The sequence below is a fragment of the Colletotrichum chrysophilum genome, assembly GCF_026319265.1.
Source record: "Colletotrichum chrysophilum strain AFK26 chromosome Unknown scaffold_10, whole genome shotgun sequence".
Classification (NCBI taxonomy): Eukaryota; Fungi; Ascomycota; class Sordariomycetes; order Glomerellales; family Glomerellaceae; genus Colletotrichum; species Colletotrichum chrysophilum.
The window spans coordinates 102,559-126,609 of NW_026517297.1; the positions used below are offsets into that span (position 1 = coordinate 102,559).

At 55.5% G+C, this 24,051-nt stretch overlaps 7 protein-coding genes across 7 annotated transcripts; 4 read left to right on the forward strand and 3 right to left on the reverse strand.

Moving 5' to 3' along the window:
- Nucleotides 1-1,100: 1,100 nt before the first annotated feature.
- COL26b_002067 (uncharacterized protein) lies at nucleotides 1,101-4,571 on the forward strand (the record flags this gene model as incomplete). The annotated part of the gene is made up of 3 exons (XM_053174999.1): nucleotides 1,101-3,022; nucleotides 3,079-3,192; nucleotides 3,935-4,571. The coding sequence occupies 3 exons, from the start codon at nucleotides 1,101-1,103 to the stop codon at nucleotides 4,569-4,571; spliced, it is 2,673 nt and encodes an 890-aa protein (XP_053040943.1).
- An 84-nt stretch (nucleotides 4,572-4,655) lies between these two features.
- COL26b_002068 (uncharacterized protein) lies at nucleotides 4,656-5,210 on the reverse strand (the record flags this gene model as incomplete). Its single annotated transcript, XM_053175000.1, has 1 exon — nucleotides 4,656-5,210. The coding sequence occupies one exon, from the start codon at nucleotides 5,208-5,210 to the stop codon at nucleotides 4,656-4,658; it is 555 nt and encodes a 184-aa protein (XP_053040944.1).
- Nucleotides 5,211-6,222: 1,012 nt separating this feature from the next.
- Nucleotides 6,223-8,475, reverse strand: COL26b_002069 (uncharacterized protein; the record flags this gene model as incomplete). The annotated part of the gene is made up of 1 exon (XM_053175001.1): nucleotides 6,223-8,475. The coding sequence occupies one exon, from the start codon at nucleotides 8,473-8,475 to the stop codon at nucleotides 6,223-6,225; it is 2,253 nt and encodes a 750-aa protein (XP_053040945.1).
- Nucleotides 8,476-10,295: 1,820 nt separating this feature from the next.
- On the reverse strand, nucleotides 10,296-12,781 carry COL26b_002070 (uncharacterized protein; the record flags this gene model as incomplete). The annotated part of the gene is made up of 3 exons (XM_053175002.1): nucleotides 10,296-12,295; nucleotides 12,363-12,615; nucleotides 12,671-12,781. 3 exons carry the CDS (start codon nucleotides 12,779-12,781, stop codon nucleotides 10,296-10,298), a joined length of 2,364 nt encoding a protein of 787 aa, XP_053040946.1.
- A 6,979-nt stretch (nucleotides 12,782-19,760) lies between these two features.
- On the forward strand, nucleotides 19,761-20,582 carry COL26b_002071 (uncharacterized protein; the record flags this gene model as incomplete). The annotated part of the gene is made up of 1 exon (XM_053175003.1): nucleotides 19,761-20,582. The coding sequence occupies one exon, from the start codon at nucleotides 19,761-19,763 to the stop codon at nucleotides 20,580-20,582; it is 822 nt and encodes a 273-aa protein (XP_053040947.1).
- Nucleotides 20,583-21,042: 460 nt separating this feature from the next.
- COL26b_002072 (uncharacterized protein) lies at nucleotides 21,043-21,912 on the forward strand (the record flags this gene model as incomplete). Its single annotated transcript, XM_053175004.1, has 1 exon — nucleotides 21,043-21,912. One exon carries the CDS (start codon nucleotides 21,043-21,045, stop codon nucleotides 21,910-21,912), a length of 870 nt encoding a protein of 289 aa, XP_053040948.1.
- A 730-nt stretch (nucleotides 21,913-22,642) lies between these two features.
- On the forward strand, nucleotides 22,643-23,416 carry COL26b_002073 (uncharacterized protein; the record flags this gene model as incomplete). The annotated part of the gene is made up of 1 exon (XM_053175005.1): nucleotides 22,643-23,416. One exon carries the CDS (start codon nucleotides 22,643-22,645, stop codon nucleotides 23,414-23,416), a length of 774 nt encoding a protein of 257 aa, XP_053040949.1.
- Between the last annotated feature and the right edge of the window lie 635 nt (nucleotides 23,417-24,051).

Here is a 24,051-nt window from a genome sequence, read left to right on the forward strand (position 1 = left end):
CGGTTGAAAGAACGAACAAGCTCACTGAGTTGACTTGGAACTCGAGTTGGCACTAAGGTCGGGGAATTCTTCCAAAGGGCTGAGTGTCAGGTTTTAAAGAGACTTAACTGGATTAACCTTAGGAGGGGCATCCACTTTTCCTCATCCCTGAATTTCGTTCGTGATACGAATAAATTGACAATTGCACCAGATCAGCCAACAGGGGGCAAATCATCACTAATTGTGACGGCGTCTAGCCACTTAAACTGGGGTAGCCATGAGACTCGGTTGCGTTAAACGACCTGCCCAAAGCAACTAAACGGAGCAACCCGGCTCAACTCAGCCATAAGTCAGCGATCTTTTGCTGCCCGTTCTCATCCCTTTCAAATGTATTTCAACTCCGCCCTACTCTCAAGTACTATAAATGCGTTTTGCGCAATACGAGGTTGCCCCTCCAAGACTAGGACGAACCATCCGTGGATTTTGATTTCCCCGGTGGGAGGACCGGGGCGTCTCATTGCGACTCTTTCTACTTGCGACCCAATCACGTTGCACAGAGACCGACGCCGAAGGGTTGCATCGCACGGGGGGTGGGCAGGGGTACCCCGCGTTTGCTTCCCATTCCGTGCATGAGAACAGGACTCCAGGCTTGGTGGGATGGTTAGTTGACGGTCCGCTTGAGGGCATCGCGTAGTTGACCCTCGTTGACCGGGAAGATTGTGGTCGCGATGCACAAAACTCGGATCATCCGCCCGATCGATGGTTGCATTCGGTTGCCTGGCCCGAACCAAGAAACAAGCGATGCGAGTCTTGAAGCGAAAATCCACCATCACTTTGCTTGATGCTTCCTCAATTGACCAAAGAAGCGATGGAATCTGTTCCGCCGAGGCGTGGGATTCATCGGGAACGACACCGGGTTCAATGTAGCATCGCCCAACTGCAGGAACGTAGATCGGTCATAGTCCATCGCGTTTCTAAAATGTCCCTCAGAGTCGAATGGTATGGTGCCATCAATAGTGTGATCGGAAATCGAATCGGAAAGTCTATATAATCATGATGATCCGTTGGCGTTTGTAGCCAGAGTCTAGCTCTTCAGACAAGACAGAGCAGTTCAGCTCCCCATGATCTCCACCATGAAGTTCACTCTTGTGCTCGCCAGTTTGGTGGCGACCGTCTTCTGCCAGGACAACTTGGGCCTAAGCAACGGTTATATCACCCTCACAACCGCAAACTTCAACCTCCAGCTCGTCCGCAACGCCCAAGTTCTCGCTTCCCTGAAACCCGCGGGCGACACCTTTGATTTCCTCCCCTTTGACTACCTCTCCAAGCGTGCTCGCAACGGCCAATACCACTGGGGCGACATCACTTTCCGCTACCGCCAATCCGGCGCCACAGCATGGGCCGATGGCAACTCCGCATCGGCCCGGCAAACGGTCACGGCCCTCACTGCGGGGTCCGGCGTCCTCGCATCCTCCCGTCTCGGCCCCACTCTGCCGACCGGGCCGCTGAACATCACCCGCGAATGGCTCGACGTCTCCGGCGACCTCGGCCTGCGCTTCACGATCCAGAACTCGGGCTCCTCCGCCGTGGAGATCGGCAGCGTGGGTTTCCCCGCTGAGTTCAACTCCATCTTCACAAACCGCCTCGCCACAGACATGCAGCGTCTATGCTCCCTCTCAGACCCCTACATCGGCATGCACGCCGGCCAAATCCGCGTTGCTCCGATCCGCGGTACTGGCGCTGCCCTTGTCATCACTCCGCTTGGAGACACGCCCCTGGAGGCGTACCGCAACCTCCCCGAGACGTACTACTCCGACACGGCCTACGGTAGCCAGACGTTTGAAGGCTTTTATGAGTGGCAGACCCTCACCAAAGCCTGGGCCGAGAACGAATGGCGTGCGCAGACACCCTGGAACACACCTTCGTCTAAGACTCTTCAGCCTGGCCAGTCTCTGCAGTTCGGCGTCCGCTTCTCCGTCGCAAAGTCCGGAGTGCGCGGACTCGACGCCGCGGTCAGGGGCACCAACACTCCCACTGCCGTGGGCGTGCCTGGCTACATCGTTCCCCGCGGCGAACCAGCTCAACTCTTCCTACAATCTCAATCCGCCGTCAAGTCCCTGGTCTCAGAGCCCGCCGGCGCACTCACCGTGACCCTTGTCTCCTCTGGCAAATACACCGTCACCCCCTCCGCCTCCGCCTGGGGTCGCGTCCGCCTTACAATCACCTACGCCGACAACAAGATTCAAACCGTTCACTACTACGTCACCAAGCCCTCCACCGAAGCCGTCGCAAGCCTCGGCCGCTTCCTCACGACCTCGCAATGGTTCAACGACACATCCGACCCCTTCGGCCGCTCCTCCTCCGTCATGACATACGACTACGAGACAAAGTCCATCGTGACCCAAGACTCGCGCGCCTGGGTCGCCGGCCTCAGCGACGAAGCCGGCGCGGGCTCGTACCTCTCCGCCTTCATGAAGCAGGCCATCCAACCGGCCGCAGACGAGGTGACCAAGCTTGAGCAGTTCGTCGACAACGTGCTCTGGAAGACGATCCAGACGACCGACTTTGGCGTCCGCAAGAGCATTTTCTTCTACGAGCCCGCGGCTGTGCCGAATTACAGGTACAGCACAAGCATCGACTGGACGTCGTGGACGTCGTGGAACAAGGCGGCCGCGTATGCTATTGATCGCGCGTATAACTATGTACACGTCGCCGGCGCGTACTGGTCGCTGTACCGCGTGGCGCGGGCGTACCCGGCGCTGGTGAAGAGCCACACGTGGGACTGGTATCTGAATCAGGCGTACAGCACTATCATCAGGGGTATGAGGAATGATGTTGGGTACAACCGTGTCGGGCTGATGGGGGAGACGGTATTCGGGGAGATTTTGACGGATTTGATCCGCGAGGGGCAAACCACGAAAGCGAATACTCTGTCGACGAGCATGCGGTCGAGGGCGGCGCAGTGGGATACAGAGGAGGTGCCGTTTGGAAGCGAGATGGCTTGGGATTCGACTGGTCAGGAGGGGGTTTACTACTGGGCCAAGTGAGTTTTGATGTTCGTGATGATGATACTTGAATATGCTAACTTGGGGTTTGCAGATACTTTGGCTTCACGAACACCGCTACGAAGTCAGTCAACAGTGTGTTGGGTTTCATGCAGACCCTTCCACACTGGGGCTGGAATGGAAATGCCCGTCGATACTGGGACAACATGTGAGTCTTGCTATTTCATATATTACGAACTCTCCCCTTCGTGCATGCTCCGAGGGTCATTCTTCAATCCTATCTTTGCACTCATCGCACATACGCAACACCCATTACCCACATCCATGGGTATCCATCTATATCCAACTCACAAACCCACGGATATCCAAAATGACTACCCATTATCCATGGATATCCAGATCCACACCCATTACCCAGATCGTACCCGAACCCATGGGTATCCATTACCCATTACCCATTACCCATTACCCATTGCCCATTGCCCATTGCCCATTGCCCATTACCCATGGATACCCATCTTCGCGGATATCCATAATCATACCTATACCCAAAACCGCCTTGCACCCGGTTAATCTTACCGGATAGAGCACTACCTTAGACCAAGTGGTTTAACTGCTTTTCCCTTACTGTAAAACCCCTTACTGGTTAGACTGGGAAGTCCCTCAACATACCTACTTAATCAAATCATACCCATACCCATACTCATGGATATCCATCATTTCCCACTGCCCATGACCCATATGGTTGTTCATATGGATACCCAAATCCAAACCAACCCGTACCCCTGGGTATCCATTTCCATAGAATCCATACCCACGGATACCTACTACCCAACCGATACCCATACCCATACCCAAGGATACCCATATCTAACTCCAACCCATACTCAAACCCGTGGACGCCCAACCACTCCCCACGCCCATCCCAACCTCACAACTAACACCCCCAGCTACGGCGGCAAACTCCGCCGCATCGAGCGCCAAATCCACCACTACGGCTCCGCCCTCAACGCCCTCCCCCTCCTCTCCGCCTTCCGCTCCGCCCCGACCGACACCTACCTCCTGCGCACCGGCTACGCAGGCACCACCGGCCCGCTCTCCAACATCAACGCCGACGGCTTCGCCGCCGCCTCCTTCCACTCCTGGCCCGACACCCTCAAGTGGGACGGCATCAGCGGCGACTACGGCCCGGGCTTCCTCGGCCTCGCCCTCGGCTCCGGCACCTACGTCGTCCAGGACGCCGAGCTCGGCCTCGTCGCGTTCGGCGGTACGCTGACGTCGTCCGGAAGCAGTGTCAGCGTCGTGACGAAGGATGCTGTCAGGCGCAAGGTGTTTATCGGCCCGTTGGGGGTGTTGGTTAGTGTGGACGCGGGGATTATCAGGGAGGTCAAGTATGTGGCGGCGTCGAAGACGGTGGACGTCACGCTGGCCCAGCTGGATGGCGTGCCTAAGGCGGCGAATGCGGTAGTCTGGGTTGAGGGTGATGGGAGCTGGAAGGTCACCGGGTCGGGCGTCACTCAGGCGAGAGGAGGGTGGCAGGTTGCGCTCTCGGGGGACAGTTTTGTCGTCCAAATTCTCCCTGCTTAAGCTCTTCGGGGTGTCTCTATTTCTATTCCGTGTACATATTCAACACCGACCATTAAATCACAAACCCGCATCTCATCAATGCCATCACAACTCCTTCTCCAACACCACAAAATACAAATCATCCCTCAACGCCTCGCCCCCCACCAGCTCCTTATACGGAAACTCCCTCCTCTCCCCGGTCCTCCTATACCCCCTCCTCTCATACCACGCAATCAGCTCCTCCCTAACCCAAATAACCCACATCTCAATCCTCCCCACCCCCCACTCCCGCCTCGCAAACTCCTCCGCATACCCCAACACCCTCCGCCCGACCCCGCCGGCCTGCCTCTCCGGGTCAACCGCAAACAGCCCAAAATACGCCGTCCTCCCGTCCGGTTTGCGGAGCACCTCGCAGCACGAGAGCGGCGCGCCCGCGTCCTCGTCCGTGACCAGCAGCACCACCCCGTCCGGGTGGGCGATCTTTCCCAGCAGCCCCGCCTCGTCGATGCGCTGGTCCGCGACGAGGTCCGCCTCCGTCGTCCAGCCCTTGCGCGAGGAGAGGCCGCGGTAGGCGGAGCGGATGAGCGGGAGGAGGAGGGGGATGTCGGCGGGCGTGGCGGGGCGGAAGGAGAGCGGTGGCTGGGGGTGGGAGACTGTCATTTTGTGTGTGTGGTGGTGGTTGTGTGGTTTTGATGTTGCTGTTGAGCGGTTTGTATTTGGGTGAGAACGGACAGAGCTGGAGTTGCGGCGCGGTCTAGTGTCGTGATTGGACGGCTTTGAAACAACTCTCACTTTGGATGCAGAAAAAGGTGACAACGACTGAAAGATGCAGTTAAAGAACTTGACTTCAGACACTCACAAATCTTGAATCTGGAAAACACCCAAGATCTTAAATAAACCCCCAGAATCCACAAGAACGGTAAAGTCGCATTGCATCGCAGACGCCCCCATCCAGACCGAGTTCCACACATGCCTCTCTCAGCTTTGACACAGGACAGACGGCAAACAACCCCCCAACACCGCCCTTTCGCCTTTCTGATCCCTTACCAAGGCTGTTCGAATCCAAACCGCCCACTACATCTACCCGCCGGCGCCACCGCCCAAGAACCCCCACCGCGAGTCAATTAAGGGCGCGACACGGACGACACGAATGACATTTTCGACACGTTACCGCCCTGCCGGACGCCTGCCGGTGTCTTTCCGCCGAGGTCGGCCCCAGTTTCCTCTCTTCTATCCGAGTCAAGTTCGGCGGTAAGTGGGCGGTGGCCAGAAAAGAGAATGACGTGCCCGATTGCTTTCTCTGAGGGTCTTATCTCAACTTTCCTCATTTAGACCGGGAAGGAAATTTACGCAGTCATGATTTGCTGCGTTCAAAAAATTAAAAATGATGATGGACGTTGGACAAGTGTCATTCAGCCTTTGAGTGACATGCCATTCACAACAAAGATATACACCATACTGTCCATCACATAGTCCAAGACAGAAACAGCGTTAGGGAAAAGGCTCACGCAAGCTCCGATATTTTCTAGATCGTGGGTATCACTACAATACGCTACACTCAAATACGATGCCACGCCATGCTCATGCTTCGCAATGCAATGCCAATGTTTCGTTTCAACGCTCTCTCCCTGATCCTGCGCCCCTTTCCATGAACCGAAGAAGGACAAGCTCTTCACTTTTTACCCTTGGGTTCGCGCACCTTCACGCCCTGCACGGAATCCCACACGCTCGCGCTCACCTTGCGCGGAATCTTGCGCCCCCGCAACCGCTGGTCAATCAGCCACATGCCCACCACAAACTCCTGCTTGCTCAGCATCCCGCGGCCGCTGCGGTCGACCAGGTCCCACACCTCGGCGAGCTCCTCCGCCGGCAGCCGCGACCGCCGCCAGATCTCGCGCGCCACAATGTTGGCCACGCAGTCGGCCGCCTCCTGTGGCGGCGGCAGGACGGCATCTGACTGCAGCGCCTGCGGGAGGAAAGGTGCGAGCAGTAGCGTGCCGCGGTTGCTCGCCCAGACGGCCTCGTACCGGCGGCGCTCGCGCTCGGTGATCTCGTCACGCCAGCGGCGGCGGGCGCCCTCTGCGTGGGAGTGCTTGTTGCTAGCCTTTTGATGCTTCTTCTTGCGGATCTCGTCCTCGTCGTCGGACTTTGAGGGCGGCTGGCGGAGGGTCTGCCGAAGCCGCGGTGACTTTGTCCGGTTTGGGAGGGCAGGCGGGGAGAGGGTCGAGTTGCCTGTGTTAGAGGGCGTGAGGCGAGCTGCGGCGAGGGATCCGGCCATGATGGCGTTGGAGAGGGAGTTCAGGGGCAGGCTCGTTGTAGATGATGCCGGCGTGCGGCGAGGGGTTGCGCGGGTGGGCGAGCTGTTGACAGACGAGCGGCTGGGTGTGCTTAGCGCCGAGGGCGTCTGCCGGTTTGGCGGTCTCACGGGGGTTGCATCGGGTACAGCCGTCAAGCCGGAGGACGCGGACACGAAGGTATCATTAGATGAGCTCGTGTCAGCAGTCGATGGCCTGGTCGCGGAAGTCGGACGTGAAATCTCCTGCAGCGGAAGGCCGTGACCATAGACCGATGCCATGCTCCTGGGCTTCCTCAACAGTGGCGCTTCCGGCTCCTTCGCTTTTGAAGCTGTCCCGCGGGGTTGAGGTGGCGTAGGCGGCCGGATCTTTGCTTTTGATGCTGGCCGCTTAGGTTGAGGAGAGACAATTTCTGTCTGGACCCTGCTGGCTGTTGGTGGTGAGCTCGGGGCTGCCTGCTTTGCCTTTGTCGTGCGTGACCTCCGTGGCTCAGGAGCAACAGGAGGCCCTTTCAAATCTGGTCTCGCAGGTTGCATGGAGGCTGCCTTCGCCAAAGACGGCATTGATCGCTTCTCCACGACCTCAGCAGCAGGCTGCAACCCCACAGGCGGCTTCCTCTTCTGCACCACCTGCTCCGACTCAGTCCTCCTGTGCGGCGACCTCTTGGCCGGCGATCCAGGCTGCTTCGCCGGCTTCGCAACAGGCTTCTTCACCCCCGCATCTGACATCGTCCTCTGAATAGCCGGCGTAGGCGTAATCGGTCTCGGCTTGGGCTTCGTAACCGGCTTCTGGCTCTTCGGCGTGACAGCCTCCACCTCCCTCTCCACCGGCATGGGCGTGATCGGTCTCGTCTTAACCTTCGGCTTCGGCTTCACCACCACCGGCCTCTCCTCAATCCCCATCCTCGCCGCCTTGGCCCTCGCAGGGCTCATCTCCCTCTCAGGCGTCATCGTCCTCACCGCAGGTCTCCTCCTGCTGTCCCCGCCGCTCTTCTTCACCGGGTCGACGTCCTCGCTCCGCTCAAACATGGTAATGAGGTGTCCGGTGGCCGGTATGGACGTGGTATCAGGCAGCCCCATCATGCCCTCCTCCTCCTCGAGGCTATCCCTCCGGCTGCGCAGGCTCCGCGCGCTCTGCATCTGGTGCAGCTGGTTCACCTGCGCGGGCGTCAGCGCAGACGGGCTCGGGTGCGGCTGCGGGCTAGGCGAGGCGCTGCGTGAGGCGGCCAGGGCGGCGGCGATGTAGCTCGGGCTCTTGGGGTCGAGCTTCGTGTGCGGCGTCAGGTGGGATGCCGTCGAGGCGGCGGCGGGGCTGCTCGCGAGGAAGGAGGACAGGCGGTCGCGCATGTCGGCGGTGCCGTCGCGGCCGAAGGTAGTGCTCGTCGCGACGCTCGTGCCGGTGTGCTGGCGCTGGATCGGGCTCGTGCTTCGGCTGCGGTCGGCGGCGGCGGTTGCTGCGAGGGCCGGAGCGAGGCTGCCCCCGCGGACGCCGATGTTGGCGGTCGGTTTCGGGGGCGGGACGGGCTTGGGCTTGGTCTTGCTGAAGGCGAGGTTTGCGCCCTTCAACGCCGCGGCAGCGTCGGAGGCGCCGCCGCCCGTGTGGTGGTGGAGGCTCTGCTGTGTGTTCGTCATCATGCCGGTTGACGGCCGCGGGGTGGGATGGTGGTCGAGGGTGGGAGGAGTGTCGGCATCGGATTGGGAGGGGTTTGTTTATGCGGTCGACGATGGTTGGAGCATTACGTAGGAGTTGTCGGTATTTCGAGGGAGAAACGGTCGCGATGCCCTCGTCTGCGATGTAGATGTACGTGTGCGAGTTACTCGAGGGCAGAGTCGAAGGGAGGGATGAGGCGTCGTTTATTTGATGTAGGTAGGTAAATAGGCAGAAGATACGAGGAGGTGTCAGGGGGAGGGAGACGGAGACGGAGTGCGTGGTGTGTGAGTGTGGTCGTATTGGATCCGGCTGCGCCGCAGAAGTGGAAATACCTAGGCAGGTACTCGGGCTGTAGCTGATTATTGATTATCCACCTTCACCCACGCAAATAGCAGCTGCCCACCGCACTCTCCACGTCTGCTGCTGCTGCTGCTGCTGCTGCTGCTGCTGCTGAGTGAGCTCCAGCTTTCTGCCTTTCTGCCCGTGCGGAGAAGGTCGTCGGATGGGATGATTGGGGGAAGCTGCGGCGCATTCAGACGAACGGGTGGCCCGGTGACCTTCTTTCGCAGGCAGTGGAATGGATATTCCTTCCAGGTCTCTCCCTCTGCAGCAAGCTCCAGCATTCCACTGCCAACTGCAGCACCTGTAAGGCTGAGACACGGCGCCGCTCTTGACACCCGACAGCTGCCTGTGTTCATCTGCAGGGGGCATGTTCCCATCCTGACACAGTGACGCAAAGAATAATTTATGGGGAACTGAATTTGGGGGGAAGCCGAGGAGCCGCCAGGGAAACACAAACCACCACCGAAGATCTCGACATCACCGGCGTCGTCATAGCGGATCTTCTGGAAATCTGTCCTGACTAGACCACCACCACCCCGTCACGCTGCCGGCGGGCTAATAAAGCCTAGGTTTCCGTTCATTCCTTCATTCGGAGATTGATCCTGTCAAGTTTTAGCTCCCGTCTTACCGGGCCTCCCGCCCATCGCCTCTCACGTTCACATCATCCGGCATCCTCGGCATTTATCATCATCACCAGACCAAACACACAATAATCATGATAAATCAGCGATGCACGCATCACCCCTTTTTGTACTACTTTAAGAAAATACCTACTGGGTCCATGGTAAAAACGTTGAGCTTTAATAGCAACAACACAAAACTACAAAGTCTTACAAGAAAAGGCTGACAGAAAAAAGAAAAAGGAGCACACTCCGGATGCGACCCGCCGCCAATGGTCGAGTAATCGAAAAAAGGCCAAAATCAAACGCAAACAAAACGCAAAACCAAACTCCGTTTGTTTGACCGAACCCTCCCTTTCCCTTTACACCTTCCTTCGAAAATGAGGTATCACAAAGACACCCGTTTCCTCCCGTCCACCCGTCCCCCTACCGAATGGGTATGTCCAACCAAAAGGAGAGAGAACCAAAGCCGTCTCGAGGTCGGGGCTATACATGTGCAGACGGAAGTCTGGAAGAAGTGATAATGACACAAGAAAAAGAAGAAGCAGAAAGACGTGTGTGTTTGTGTCGGGTTTGGTCCGCAGACACGGTGTCTTTGTTCAGAGAGAGGGTGAGTGGGTGTTGGGGGAGATGCTCGGTGTCCTTTTGTGTTGCTGAAAAGACAATACGTCGTGAATTTCGACTTGGTTGATCGTTCCAGACATGAGAGGGGGGCATAATCATCCGACATTATCATCAAAGTTTGAAGAAAATCTTCGGAAGCAAGAGGGTTGCTAACGCCAAACAGCAACGAAGCAAGACATTTCTTTGGCTAATGCTCAATGATGTGTTTTGTTTCCTCAGTACCCGTCCTCGTCGGTCCACTCGCTGCCCGAGATGATTCGATTGCCCTCATGGTCCGCAAACGCATTCCCAGCATGCGCCTGCGGCGGGTACGCCCGTGGCCTCTTGGGATCAATAGCTTGCTGGCGCGCCGCCCGAACTTTGGCGTAGTACGTGTCTGTCGCGTCCTGCTCGGGCTCACTCGCGTCGTCGTACGTCTCCCAGTTTTCCGACCCCGTCACGTTGCTTGACCCCGTCGACGAGTTGGAGATCTGGCGCGGCGGCGGTGCTTGGCTGTATGACGGGGGGTGGTGTCGGATCACGGAGGATTGGAAGTCGAACTGGGAGGAGCCTTGGGAGTGGTGTGACGAGGCGGAGGCGTGGGAGTTGTGGGAGGCGTGGGATGCGTGCGAGGTATGGGAGAGTGTCGAGTTCGCTCTCATGAGGCGCGGTTGGCAGTCATCGTAGACATCCTCCAGCTCCACCTGACGGACGATGCTTCCACCAAGCCCGGCAGACTTGTAGTGGTTCATCGGGGTCTCGAGGTCCATGGCGTGGAGATCACGCATCTTGGGCGGGGGCGCACGGAGGGGAGGGCCTCCGCGTATTGTCGCGTAGGCGTCAATCCTCGACTCGGGTCTCTGTATCCTCTCGGGCGAGTTGTTGCCGTACTTAAGATTCGTAAGGGGAGGGCGGGCAATCCTTGACGGGCTTCCTGGAGGCTTGGTGAGTGTGCCGTGGTTGCTACGGAAGCCCATGGAGGATTCCGGTCGAGGGCTGCCAGGCGGCTTGATGTGAGCGGACAAGGGCCTTGCCGCGGATGCGCCATTCATGTTGTTGGCACTGCGCTTGTTTGTCGGGGCAGCAGCGACGGGTGTCTTTGCTCCCTGGCGGGTTGGTGGTCTCTGTGCTGCGCTGACGCTGTTCGCGCGGCTGTGGCCGGTTCTGGGCTTGGTTGCCGACGCCATCTGTCCGGCGCCGGGTGTCTTGGATCGCGGTCCAGGGGCAGGACGATCCTCCGCCTCGAGAGCGTCGAGGTATCTCTCACCGTGAACAAGGAATGGACGGCCGTACTCGTCCTCGAAGCGCTCCAAGACTTGACGAAGCTCAGCAGCAACCTTGGGCAACTCCTTGGCAATACGCTTGCGCATCTTCTCCTCTCGGAGCAGCTTGCCAGGATCACGTCTCTCTCCCTTCTGCCCGCGCATCATGAGGCGAGAAGCATCCTGGCTGGAGGCCGCAAGCTCGTCACGCTCGTTGGTAAGGCTCTTGTGCTTGTCGATGAGTGCGAGCGTGGGGGCGCGCTGCTCCTTGAGAACCTCCAGTCTCGCGATCTCGCGCTCGTGGGCCTCAAGCAGGGCGTCGCTGTATACGTCGGAAAAGGCAGGTGTGAACTCGAGCATCTCATCCTCGGAAAGGTAGAGAGCGTCCCACAGCTCCTGCAGCTTGCAGCGGGCGTCTTCGACAAAGAGGTGCAGATTCTGACGCTTCAGTTCATTCAGCCGCGCCAGCTCGTCCTCGAATTCGTTGATCTGGCGAACACCGCAGCCGCGGTTGCTGTTGAGGAAGCCCTTCCTCTCGGCGTGGTCCACCTCCAGCTTCTCCCATAGGGCCTCGACCGCAGTGCGCAGGTCCTTGAGCTTCTTCTCGCGATTCTTCTTCTCGTCCGACAGCTTGTCGCGCTTCGCCTTGAGGCGGGCGATGTCCTCTTCGTGCAGACCTAGCTGTTCCGGCGCATCGCGGTAGTACTTGACGATGGCGGCATCCGTCTGGGCCTGCGGGGTGCCGAGCTCGGCCCAGAGCGAGATGATGTGCTCGCAGAGGGCCTTAACCGTTGCGACGCGGCGACTGTACTCTTCATAGACTCTCGTAAACTCGTTGTCGAGCTTGTCGACGTACGCGGGCGACAGGTCGAAGTTGGCCGGGACCGACTGGTTAGGGCCCGTCGGGGGCAGGGGGATCTGGACGAAGGTGGGTTCGAGGTGTGACGAGTATGATTCCAGGGCTTCGACAAGTTCTGGCGGTGTGGTCAGCGGGACTCCTTTTCGTGGCGCGTCGCGGCAGCTGCTGCCGGGCCAACTCACTCTTGACCTGCGCGAAGCGCTCCTTGTGCAACCTGCTAATCTGGACGTGCTTCTCCTTGAGAGACTTTAAGCACCGGACCAGGGGGTATGTGATCTTGATGTCGTCGCCATCGCGGTCGCGGCGGCCGCTGATTGATGCCTCCATCTGGCGGATGTTGTTGATCATGTGCTCGGCCTCCTCGATCATCTCCTCCTTCTCGGTAGTAACAAGGCGGACCTGGTCGGTCAAGGCCTTGGAAAGGGCCTCGAAGAGCTGTGGCGATGGTTAGCACACGGATAGAAATCCACACGACCAGGCAAGAGCGTACGTCTGCTTCGCGCGCCTCGCGATCATGGTTGGGAACGCCAATTTCGTCAAACAGGCCGTGCAGCTGGCCGATAATGGTGTTGACCTGCTGGGACAGGTAACTAGTATCCATGGCGGATAAGTGGACGAAGACGCGCAACCAAGGAAAAGGGACAAGAAATGCCGATTGAAGTCGCGGGCAGTAAAATATCGATTAGGTAGGTTCGGGGGGTAAAAAGAGCGGGTGCAGCGCAAACGGCTGGTGGTGGTGGTGGTTGTTGATGATGCTATTCACGCCGCGGCGGGGAATCGTCGGGGATTTTTTTGGTGGGTGTTGGAGTTGGAAATGTTTACTTTCTCTCAAGGGCAAGCGAATGGTCACCGAGTGAGTTGCGACTCGGTGTGCATTGTCCGACCACAAGAAAAAATAGAAAGTAAAACAAAGAATCCAAAAGAGCGGCGCTGGAGGGATGGCAATCTGCAGTCTCCGTGGTATCTGTGTTGAATGAGGCCTGGAGAGAGTCGGGTCGGTTGCCAGAGCCTGCGATTAGTTACCTGTCGTGATGCGGCGTTGGGAGGGGGAGAGAGTGAAGGTGAGGGTGAGGAGGTGAAATGAAAGATCAAGAGAGCGATGTGAATGAACGGGAAGGTGGTCGGGAAACGTGATGGGCCAGATTTAGCGGGTGCGCCAGTGGCAGCTCTCGCGGTGGGCCGTCGCCAGGGGCAACAGCCAAACGCTGGGCAGCTTCTGTGAGAAGTGGGCGCTGCTGGTGGTGGGTTTCAGAAAGAGCTACCCCGCCATTGGCCGCCAATTGGCCCGTACGCCCTTAAAACCCCGGTGCTATTGCCGTCCAGTCTTTGTGGACTTAGGTCAGGTTCCTTGTTGGTGAGCTGTTCTAGCGCCCTATCGCTTGTCTGTCAGCGCGGGCCAGGGATCTTAGGTAAGACTCCTCCTGCTCCCTCCCTCGCACCTCGTCGATTCTGACCGGACTCAGTGAACCCAGCCACTCGTCTTTGGTTCACGCGAAATGAGGTTGATGGTCTCCCACATGGCCGCATCTTGGTTCAGCAATGAGGAGTGTTGCATTCCAACATCCATCATTTCTTCATGCAGTTGATGCGGCTCTTGGGTGATTTTCTGCTCTACTGGATCGAGTGCAGACGATCGCAAACCCTATGCAAACACTTGGACAAACAAACCAACTCAGTCACCCGCAGTAGTCCGGAATAAAGCCCGAGGCAGAGCGGACCCGCGCATCGGTTTGTTTACATTGGCCCAACCTCGTTGACTGGGCCATCGGCGTCTCCTCCTCCCCTCGTCTCCCTCTGCACAATGGTCCAATGGCTGCGCCGACTCGTCAAAAGCCCGTCTGCAAGTCATTCAGCCGGCCCACGAGACGAGTGGCTCGCATGGCAGGACAGGGCACGGCGTGGCACACGGCATGGCATTCGCTGCAACAACGCAGCCTTTTAGGATTCTCTCCTGCAGCAGGATGGAGTCCAAGGTTCTTTCTTTCCAGAGTCTCAGAGTCCCAATCAACTCAACCAACTCGATAAAAAGACCGGGCCCCCAGAGCAGGAATCCGATCTGCCTCATCTCGGCTCTCTCCCATCCCATGTTTCCTCCCCCTGTCCCGCCCCGTTTCCAAGTGGGCGCGTGCTGCCCCAAAGTCCCAGCGGTGAGATGCAGCAGCGCCTCTCTTCACCGTGGTGACGCTCCCGAAACCCTGCTTAAGCTGCATTGTTGTCCGCATCTCTCCATTGGCATTGGCCCGCCTCCTTTCTTCTTCCATCTGCGATATGTCTCGCATCAGCTTTTCCTTCTGTTTGTTGAGTCATTGTCCCGTGATTTCGAGTTCTGGGCAATTGTTCTCTCGTCATGGAAGCATCAATGGAAGGAAATAAACATGCAGACAGAGGCCCCATAACATCTGGCCCATGCTCCTCTTCCCCCCCCAGACTCCCGCCGAAAATCTTCGTAACCGACCCCGTCGAAATCCAGTTTGATCTCCGCAGCTTTCCCTCCTTTGCTCGTCCTCGCCCAGCAAAAACCCGGCACGGCTGAGGCCGCACGGCGCTAATAAGCTTCTGGGTCGGGAATATTTGATAGAACGACGGGTACCAATCGCCGTGGCTGCCAGCCGTTAGAATTCTGCCCGAGCTTTTTTTTTTTCAGGCGACGTCATCACCATCGGCACAACCTGCCACCAACAATGGTTGCCTGGGAGCCTGCATCGACGAGCGTTGCACCAGGCCAGGCCAAGAAGCTATTCCGCAATCCGCCGGGTGACATTCCTATCCCTGTCCACACAATCGGCGATGTGGTATTTCAGCCATCCAGATTTAATCCTCGTTCATGTTGGTTTTGTTCGGTCCTGCGAGCACGTAACCTTCCTGTCGCATCTATCCCACGATGTCACCCTGACCAGGAAGGAAGCATCAGCTTGGAATAAAACCAACCACTTAATATTCCTGAAGCCTGGCGACTATGGTCTCTTGCGACAAGATCGACTCCATCCTTCAGCGGTCATTTCAATTGCGACCTCAGATGTAGCTTCGTCTCGATTGTTCTCAGGCTGCCCCCCGTGAAAGCTCACCTCTCTGATCACTGGGGAGACAGCTTGCTTCTTATGGTGCAATTCTCCTAACCAACAAGTGCCCTCTGCATTTGGATTGCGAAGAGATGCAAGCTACGGCACAGCTAGCTCTCCATGAACCCCCACAGAAGCCTACTCACCCAGAACGAGCCTATAAAGAGAACAACAATTGATGTGTGAAACTGGACGAAGTCGAACCAGTTTTCCCCGCTGCACATGAGTGAGAAACCACGTTCGATGCCAACGACGCAATAGTTCAACTCCTATGCATGGTGTGGGATACCGATTGTTGTTTGATAGTCACGAGTCAGACGACCCTAATTGGCATGAGCCTCATCACCGTCACATTTGGACCGGACACAAAACCAAATAGGACATACGCTCATTACCTGCCGAAGAAAAACCTCCCTAAACCACTGTCCGGACGCTCCGTCTGCTCCTGAACGCCTCTACAAAGTGGCAACAAGCCCAAAGACCCAGTAAGATTCGTGAGAAAGCGCCCCAAGGCGATTAAGCCTCTGTAGAACCAGAAACTCCATCCCGCCCTCATAGATTTCGCCTTTGCCAGTTGTCAGACAGCGAATCGCGATGAAGGGATGTCAAAGAAGAGTACTCACGGTGTCGAATACACCATCGTCAAGCCGTGAAGAATCGCATTCCTCGTCACGCAGCCTCACGCCGCAACCATTCTCACTTTGCTGCACGTCCCGCCCTCGCAAATAACCGGCCTCTCGCCCTTCAAAGTACCCATCTCCGCGTACTCATCCCCCTCCTCCTCCTCGTCCCTCCGAACGACGGTGTTGTTCCGCCTGCTCTTCGCCCTCCGCCGGCGAACATACGCAGTCGTCGCGAGCGCGATGACCACGACGCCGACCCCGATGCCGATGCCAGCCTGGGCTCCCGTGCTGAGCCCGGCGGACACTTCCGCCGTGTCCATGATGCGGCGGCAAGCAACCACGGCGGCGGTGCGCGCGACGACACAAATTTCTTTCTCTCTCTCTCTCTCTGTCTCCCTTCACCTGAGGTCACGATTGAAGCAGAGAGTAGATCGACGGCTCGTTTTCGTTATCTCGTTTCTGTGGTGGAGTTGATTGTGGGGTACAAGAAGGGGGAAAATTGGGAACTGCGCGAAAAGAGAGATACGGTTAAAGTGCGTCGTACTTGTCGCCGTATAGAGTTTCCACGAGTGTATCAAGAAATGTGTACGGATTGAGGGAAACTCTGCTGGCGGAGGACGGCGCATCCCTGCACGAAACAAACCATCTTTCTGGTAGACTCTGGCCATTTGTCGTTGGGGGAACAATGGTTTCCCCGCGTTGGCTGGAAGCACCTTCCTGTTCGGGTCGTCATGGATTGCTTGGCTTTTGAGAGGGGTTAAACTCACCGAGGATTTAGGCTATCCGACAGTGATAGAGCCGCATCGCGAGATGGACTTTACGAGTCAGCGTAGGTTTGCAATGCGAATTGCGAACAGACAAAGTGCGAAGCTGCTTCGGATACCCCGAAGGCTTTCGTATTGCGAAGAGATAATTGATGAATCACTATCATTTTAGAAGATGCCGCTTGACTAAAGTGCCACGGTCTCAAAGGTCGCGTCTGCGAATTTCGAAGAGCAACAGACACATACGTTTTCTTCATTCAAGTTAGGTATATATCTCAGACCTTATGATTCTGAGCGAAATTGCAAATCCTAGATGGCTCGGCGTCTAAATTCCAATTTGGTAGCACCGAGAGGGTTAGGCTTTCCCTCGACATATCCAGTTCTGAATCAAAACCAATCTAATCAAAGAGCATAGTACTTATGTCGGACATTTCTTCCTGGTACATTTTGGGGTCATCAGTTACTTATCCTTGAATTCCTGTTGTGCATCAATGTTTTTTAAGACCCAAGGTTGTGTGGCGGGGCAGGGCTTATCTTCAAGCGATCAATGAGGTCTCAATACAGGATCATCCGTCTAGGGACCTTCACCTATTTCAGTCTTCTGTCACTCACCAATGACAAATGATTGCAAGGCTGTCAGATCTGGATTGTGACAATGATTCAATCCAGTCTTGGAAGCGTCTGGTGGGATTGGCTCATTACGAAATGTGGAGGCAATCCATGCAGCCGCTAGGCATCAGTCCAACAACCAACAGATCACCGCACTCGCAGTGCAGGGGTGGATTCTGAAGGATTTACGCGCCGCAATTGCTTCTCAGGAGATTTCTTCCCTTCATCCATCCAATTGCAGGCTACGACAACACCGCCCGCTGACAACATGTGGCGTCTCATTGCAGTCGTCGTGTTAGCCATCAGAGAGGTACAAGCCCAAAACACTAGCAACGGCACCGCCGAATGCCCAAACGTACCGGGCTTCTTCTACCAGGGCAGCTGTGAACTGCTCTGCCGGGAGACAAAATGGACGGATGTAGTTGTCTTTTATCTCGGCAACTACATCGCCCATGCCGCTACCATTACTACGCGGCCCGGGCAGAGCACTCTGATCACTGTGGTGACGATGATAGGTGCTGTTCTGCTTCCCGGCACCGGCATCTGGAACGGTTTGAAGGCTATACTAAGCCTTGCCAGATTCGCTCCTACAGACCTGCAGACAGCAGCCCGTGCCGGCGCCTTGTACGCAGTGGTCAAGGACAATCACCACCGCCCATATCTGACGTCTGTATCAGATGGAGCAGAGGGCATCCAAATGGCTGCGATGCCGGCTACGATGGCAGCCCGAAGCACTCAGCAAGATCAAAACATAGAGAAGCAGCTTTTAGAGGATTCATCGGTACACGAAGATTCAAGACAGTCGAATGGCACGGCAAATTGTAAGTGTTTTGTGCATGTAGCATACATGGTTTCGGAGCTAATTCAACAAAAGGGATGACAGGTCTACTGAACTCCAACATTCACGGATTATGTGACCTGCCCGAAGGGTACCACCTCATGCAAATTCCTCAGAATGCTACTTTTGTGGGAGAAGACGACTTGCCCATAGACCACCGGCCATGGTACCACTATCGGCGTCTAGCCAATACCATCTTCCCCTGGACACAGCCTCAACCAGCCAAGTCAACCACCGCGTTATCCTGCAGCTACAATATAGTCAGAGTACTTGCATCCATCATACAGTTGATATTCGCTGTCTCAACACTATACCGCACACGGGGTGACCAACTCCAGCGTTACGGTTATGCCGCATTCGGCTTGACTGTGATACCTTTCGCATGGATGTCCCTCATCAATCTCGTTGGCAACGCGATGTGCCCACAGTACGATAAGATCTACATTGTCAGCTCTCGGGCACTACGCGATTTGGAACACACCCGGAGAGACGGGTGTCAAAATTTGGATACATCCGAGCAAGATCAGTGGCAGGTAGACGGCACTGTGGGCCGCTTGGAAGATCATTGGGAAGAGCAGTTGTGCAAAGATTATGCACTTTGTCACGAGCAGGAGGGCGCCGAACAGACGACACTAATGGCACGCAAGCGGTCGGCTCTCAATGCGGTTTTGACAACTTGGAGTCGCAAGTCACTTAGTGGCATGATTCTGGGGCCTATTATCGACATACTCTGGACGGAAGACTTTCGCCGGACCCTACGTTGGTATAGAGACGAATTTGTGCTGCTCGCCAGGGAAGTGCGCGAGGACCCAAAGTCCGGGATAGTCTCTTTCTGCCGGAGATGGAAGGAACAGTTATTGGCGCCTTTGGTCGTCTTCATCGTTCCCTTGGCTTTAGTTGGCGGTCTCTCTGGGTTTCAGCCCGGGCAGAGTGAACCATTCCAGCGGGTGTGGGTCATGATGTGGCTGGTTCTTGGCTTGGGAGTTGGATTTGTCCTCGGCCAAGCCCTGAGACGATTTGGCAACCAGTCAGCCAATGTATACCAACAGCCCACCGGGTACTATGTTGGCCCATATGGTTTTCTAAGCTTTTGGGAAGCCATTATGGGCGCCATGGCTTATGGACCTGTTGCCATTGGAGGGTATGTAGTAGTCACCCGGATGCTTCTTGAATCTGGGAGCTGTGTCGAGGTCAAAACACAGAGCATGCAGGGGTTTTTCATAGAGAAATAAGTCAATAACCAGTGCGCATACAGAAACAATGCTGGAAGGTGAAAGACCACCATTGCTGCGTCATATATCATCCATTGGGTTTACGACGGGGGTCATGTCGTCACTAACTACCCCCTGGTTCATGCTCTGTCGAGCCCAGTGAGTTTGACCTCAATGAGTTTGACGCGTTGCGCTGATAAGAGTGGGGTGCGGTCATTTACGCGGTGCCATATCGCCCCTAATTTAAGCTGCCTCCGACTCGAATCATTTTCCTCCAGAAGATTTCGGTCTATTCATTCTTCTTCACACAAGACATCATAAAATATCCAACTCAAAATTTCTCCTTCCATTGTCGTCAAGATGGGCGAGCCACCGTCAACAGCGCCCTGCAACCACCCCGAATCCACGCCGATCACGCGCCGGGCTCTAATCACGCATGCGCCCTCACTGAAGCGGAACGTTGGACCGACCGGACCATGAGATTTAGGGTCGCCTGTGACGACATTTTGACCCTGCGTGGCGGCGCCTTGGACGACCTGGAAGATGTCCGCGAGGAAGTATACCGCGCCCAGAACGAGGTCGATGCCGCTCGCAAGGTCCTGGAGCTGGCAGAGCACCGACAAAAGCGCGCACAGAAGAAGCTCAAACAGCTGAAGGAACGAGTTGAGGTTGCTGAACGGCGGGTGCGGCCAGCGAGCGACGAGTACTGGAGCGCCGTCGAAGTCATGCACGACGCCAACACCAACGCCGCGCAGCTGGCGAAGGGGCCGCGTCCTGTCATCGACTGGGAGAAGGAGCGTGTTTATGAGTTTGGCGATAGGGCGCGCAATGTGGCAGGCCCCGTCGGCGAGAGGGCGCTTCCGAGCCTGATCGCGGCCGGTCCGAACCGCATCGACAAGAGGGTGAAGAGGCATCGGCCTTACCCGACCAAGAAGGACTTGCCCCCGAAAGTCGAGCCGCTTGTGCATTCTTGCGGGGAACTGCCGTCTTGGGATGAAGAGGATATCAAAATCTCGAAGCTAGATGATGATACTGTTATCGAAGTCGGCAACACAAGGTATCTCGTCAGGATGGACCCGGAAGATGTGTGGGCAAAGTTCATGGCAGGATCTCATGACGATGACAGCCGGGAATTCAATGAATCTCACAAGGATGACTTGTTGAATATGTTTGGGTACGGGCCTAGACAGGCAGCCAAGCCCTTTGAATCCATCGACACGCGGTGGGGGATCATGGAGGTCATGCCCAGGGCGGAAGCTGAGAGAAGGGGATGGCTAACAATGGATGGCTCAGCTTAAGAATATTCATTTCGGAGGCGTTTCATGAGAATCCATCACGATCACCTAAATAAAGTGAGCTTTGTTTTTTTAGTGTTTCTTTTTTTTTTTTTTTTTTTTTTTTTTTTGGAACATGGAGGTCATGTAGACAACCAACAAGTCAAGACACCACTATTCAGATGCATAGCTGCTTCTGAAGTGGGCTTTCAACTGCAGCATATCAGCACTGCAAAGAGCTGGGTGGTATTCCAGCCACCTCTAGGCGTTTGCAATGTCCTCCCTACATGTAAGGAGGCACGACATTCCACATCACGCCCGCCCGATTGGAGAATCCAGCTTCAATCCCCAGTCAAGACTGTGCCTCCTAAAAAGTGCTGCACCTCTCGTCCCCGCGTTTGGAAAGCCATTTCTCTTTCACAACCTCAACTAGGGTACGCGCCTTCACATCTCAGTGATCCCTAACAAGACTTCATCCGCCAAGATGGACGCTGTAACAATCGCCTCGTATGTGACAAATGTCAACAACCATAGCCTACAGAACACCAAATACCACTCCGCCCTCGAGGATCTCCATCGCGCGGAAGAGGAGAAATGGACCGCTCAGATCAATTCGGAGAGGGCGCACTCGATTTCCATGGCACACAATGCCCAGCTGGCAGATTTGAGAGCTGAGCGAGACGCAGCTGAAGTGGCTCTCAAACAAATTATCGTCTGCCTGCAGGCATGCGAGGAACGTCTGGAGAGGGCCCAGCGTCGAGTGAAAAAGGCCTGGCTAGACAAGGCTGAAATCGATGAGAAAGCCAACAAAACTCATCGTTACCTTTCGCGTTCAACGGTCCGTCTATCTAATGCCGCGTCGATATTTAAACGCGAGGCGGAACAGCATCGTGTGCTACCAGTCGGAGATTGGGACGCGTGCGTGTGTGAGGACTACCGGACGCCGCCGCCAGAATTCGCATCCACTTCGAGCCAGACTGAGCAGGTGGAGGCCATGTCAGTGTCGTGCTCACTATCCGAGATGCCCCATCTCGTCGTTGAAGGGACTACTGGAACTCCTTCGCTGGTCAGTGAGCCGTCATCTCAGCCATTGACTCGACTGTCAGTCATTGCCGTCAGGCCTTTGCGGTCCAGCAGGACGAGAAGCATCGCAGCTAGGCACCAGCCCTACTTCCGATCGGCGGTCAACATCCTGAAGTGGCAGATGCAACAGCCGGAAGGGAATGGGGCCGAAACAGAATTGGAGAAACTTGAAGCAGCGAGCGTGAGGGAGCGCTTGGTCAAGAGCCCAGAGGTTGAGTGCTTAGGGGAGGCGGTGCCGCAAGATTGCGAGGAGGAGTGTGCGAAGGCTTAGAAACCGCTGAGGAAGGACAATGGACGTAACAAAGATGCAAAACGAATAAAATGGCTGTTACAGGATGGGAAGTTTGAGACTTCGGGTCAGTCTGAACTCATTAGAATTGCCGAGGAGTGAAATGTGGGTTGGGCATTTGTGAAACCTGGCGACATCAAGTTTGTCAAAATATGTACGAAGAGTGGAATATGTTTTTTGATACGAAGGATTGTTTTATATGAGTCTGTAAGAAACTCGTCGCGACGAATGTTAGTCTATCGTTCATAATGCCAAATTTGCTGCACTGAAATGCCTTGCAGACAATACCGTCTTAGTAGCGTGTGCCGGTCAACAAAAGTTCATCTATAAGTATCACTCTGAGCTATTCAACAAACAGGTTCACCGGAATCAGGGCATAATGTTAATGAAACATCAAATGAAAAACTATCTATGTCTCTCTTTGAGATAAATCATTGATCGTGAGCACCAATGATTTGGTGGTTCAACATCAATGGCGGCCTACACATGCTTGAGATAGGCGGGTACATTCTAGCGCCCCCTGAACGCGCTGAACGACCTGCCCCGGCATTGAACGCGACGCGTCCACTGTTCCCATCTTGCAATTCTCTCAATCACCTACTTCCTCCACGACCTCCATACTCCAGAATCTCATGCGATCGGCCTCAATGTAAGCCAAATAAGCCGGAGTTCTAAATCAATGCTAAGAAATTAGATGGATGATATGCGAACAATGACCAGAGTCGCGTGCGACGCCTGCGGCAAACTCGCGGGAACCGCTCACTGGGTCGTCGACGAGTTCCTCTGTGACCTCGCTGAAGAGGTTGATGTCGCCGTTGCAGAGAAAGACAAAATGCAGCGACGCCTCGATGAGATGAAGCCCAAACATTTCGAAGAGATGGCAAAATTTTATTCGGTGAAAGACACGCGCGACAGGAACGAGATTCACTTGGGCGTCTATCTGGACTTCGACGAGGCCAAGACGCTAGGGGGAAAGTTGTACAAGCAATGCGAAAGGGTCAGGAAGCGCAAAGAGAAGTCCGACATGCTTTTCAGCAAAGCAGAGAAACGCTTCATCCCCTTTCGCACAAAGTACGAAGCTGCTATGGAGTCTTTGGCCAAGGCGAACCGACGATTGATCAGCGCCAATACGGAATACATTTTCACCGAAACTCTGAAGAGTCGCAAGAAGAAGGAGCGGCTTGCACAGCTGGCTTGCAGTAGCACCAACAGAACGATCAAGATCGAATCATCTGATGCCTCGTTACTTGATATCCCCGAGGTGAAAAGTGAGGCTTTCACCAAGGAAGTTATTGGTCAAACGATTCCTCGACATGATCTAGAAGCAGCTGCAAAGGAACTCTTTCCGGATGTCGATTCGATTGATCGCCATCGGTCCGGCGAGAAGACTTCAGATTGCCCAACGACGTCTCCCAGTATAGTGAGAAGTGGCGTACAACGGACCGGCCGGAGAGCGGTACACCGAAATCAACCCTATGTGTTATAACCGAGAACTTGCAACATATAGAAAGCCTAATAGTTGATACGAAAAGTGGGAAGACTGGCGAAGATACTCAAGTTTTCCTTAATATCCTTCCCGCAGACGATCGAAACCTTTGATGTCTTTATCGCATGCTTCCATGGGTTGAATGGATCCAGTCCAGCAACTGAAAGTGAGGTAGGTAAGTCCTCACCGTGAACCAGATACCCTTCAACACTTCCAATCTCCTCACGTTCGACAAACAACTACCTGGCTACTGAGACGGTCTTTGGGCCCGAGGCGTTATACCAGTTTGGCTCCAACTCGTGGAAGTCAGCTTTGGGAGGCCATACCAATGCCTGAAGGACGCAACACAGCAAAGGGCAAGCCGGAAGTTCAGGATTGCGACCATCATGACCCCCCCATGAAGTGAACTTCGCATTTTTCTCCTGCTTGGAACAACTGACCACATCACAGAGGCTCAACCGCCTTCATTGCTGAACGTCTTGCCAATGCGGGGAAACGACAAGGGTCTCTTTTCTTGCTTGGCGTCGGCTATTTGTTTACCTACCTATCACGTCTTTCTTATCTGCACAGACACAAACCTATCAATTGCAGCTCTCATCTCCATTTTTGCTGCACACTGCCTTATCAACCGATCC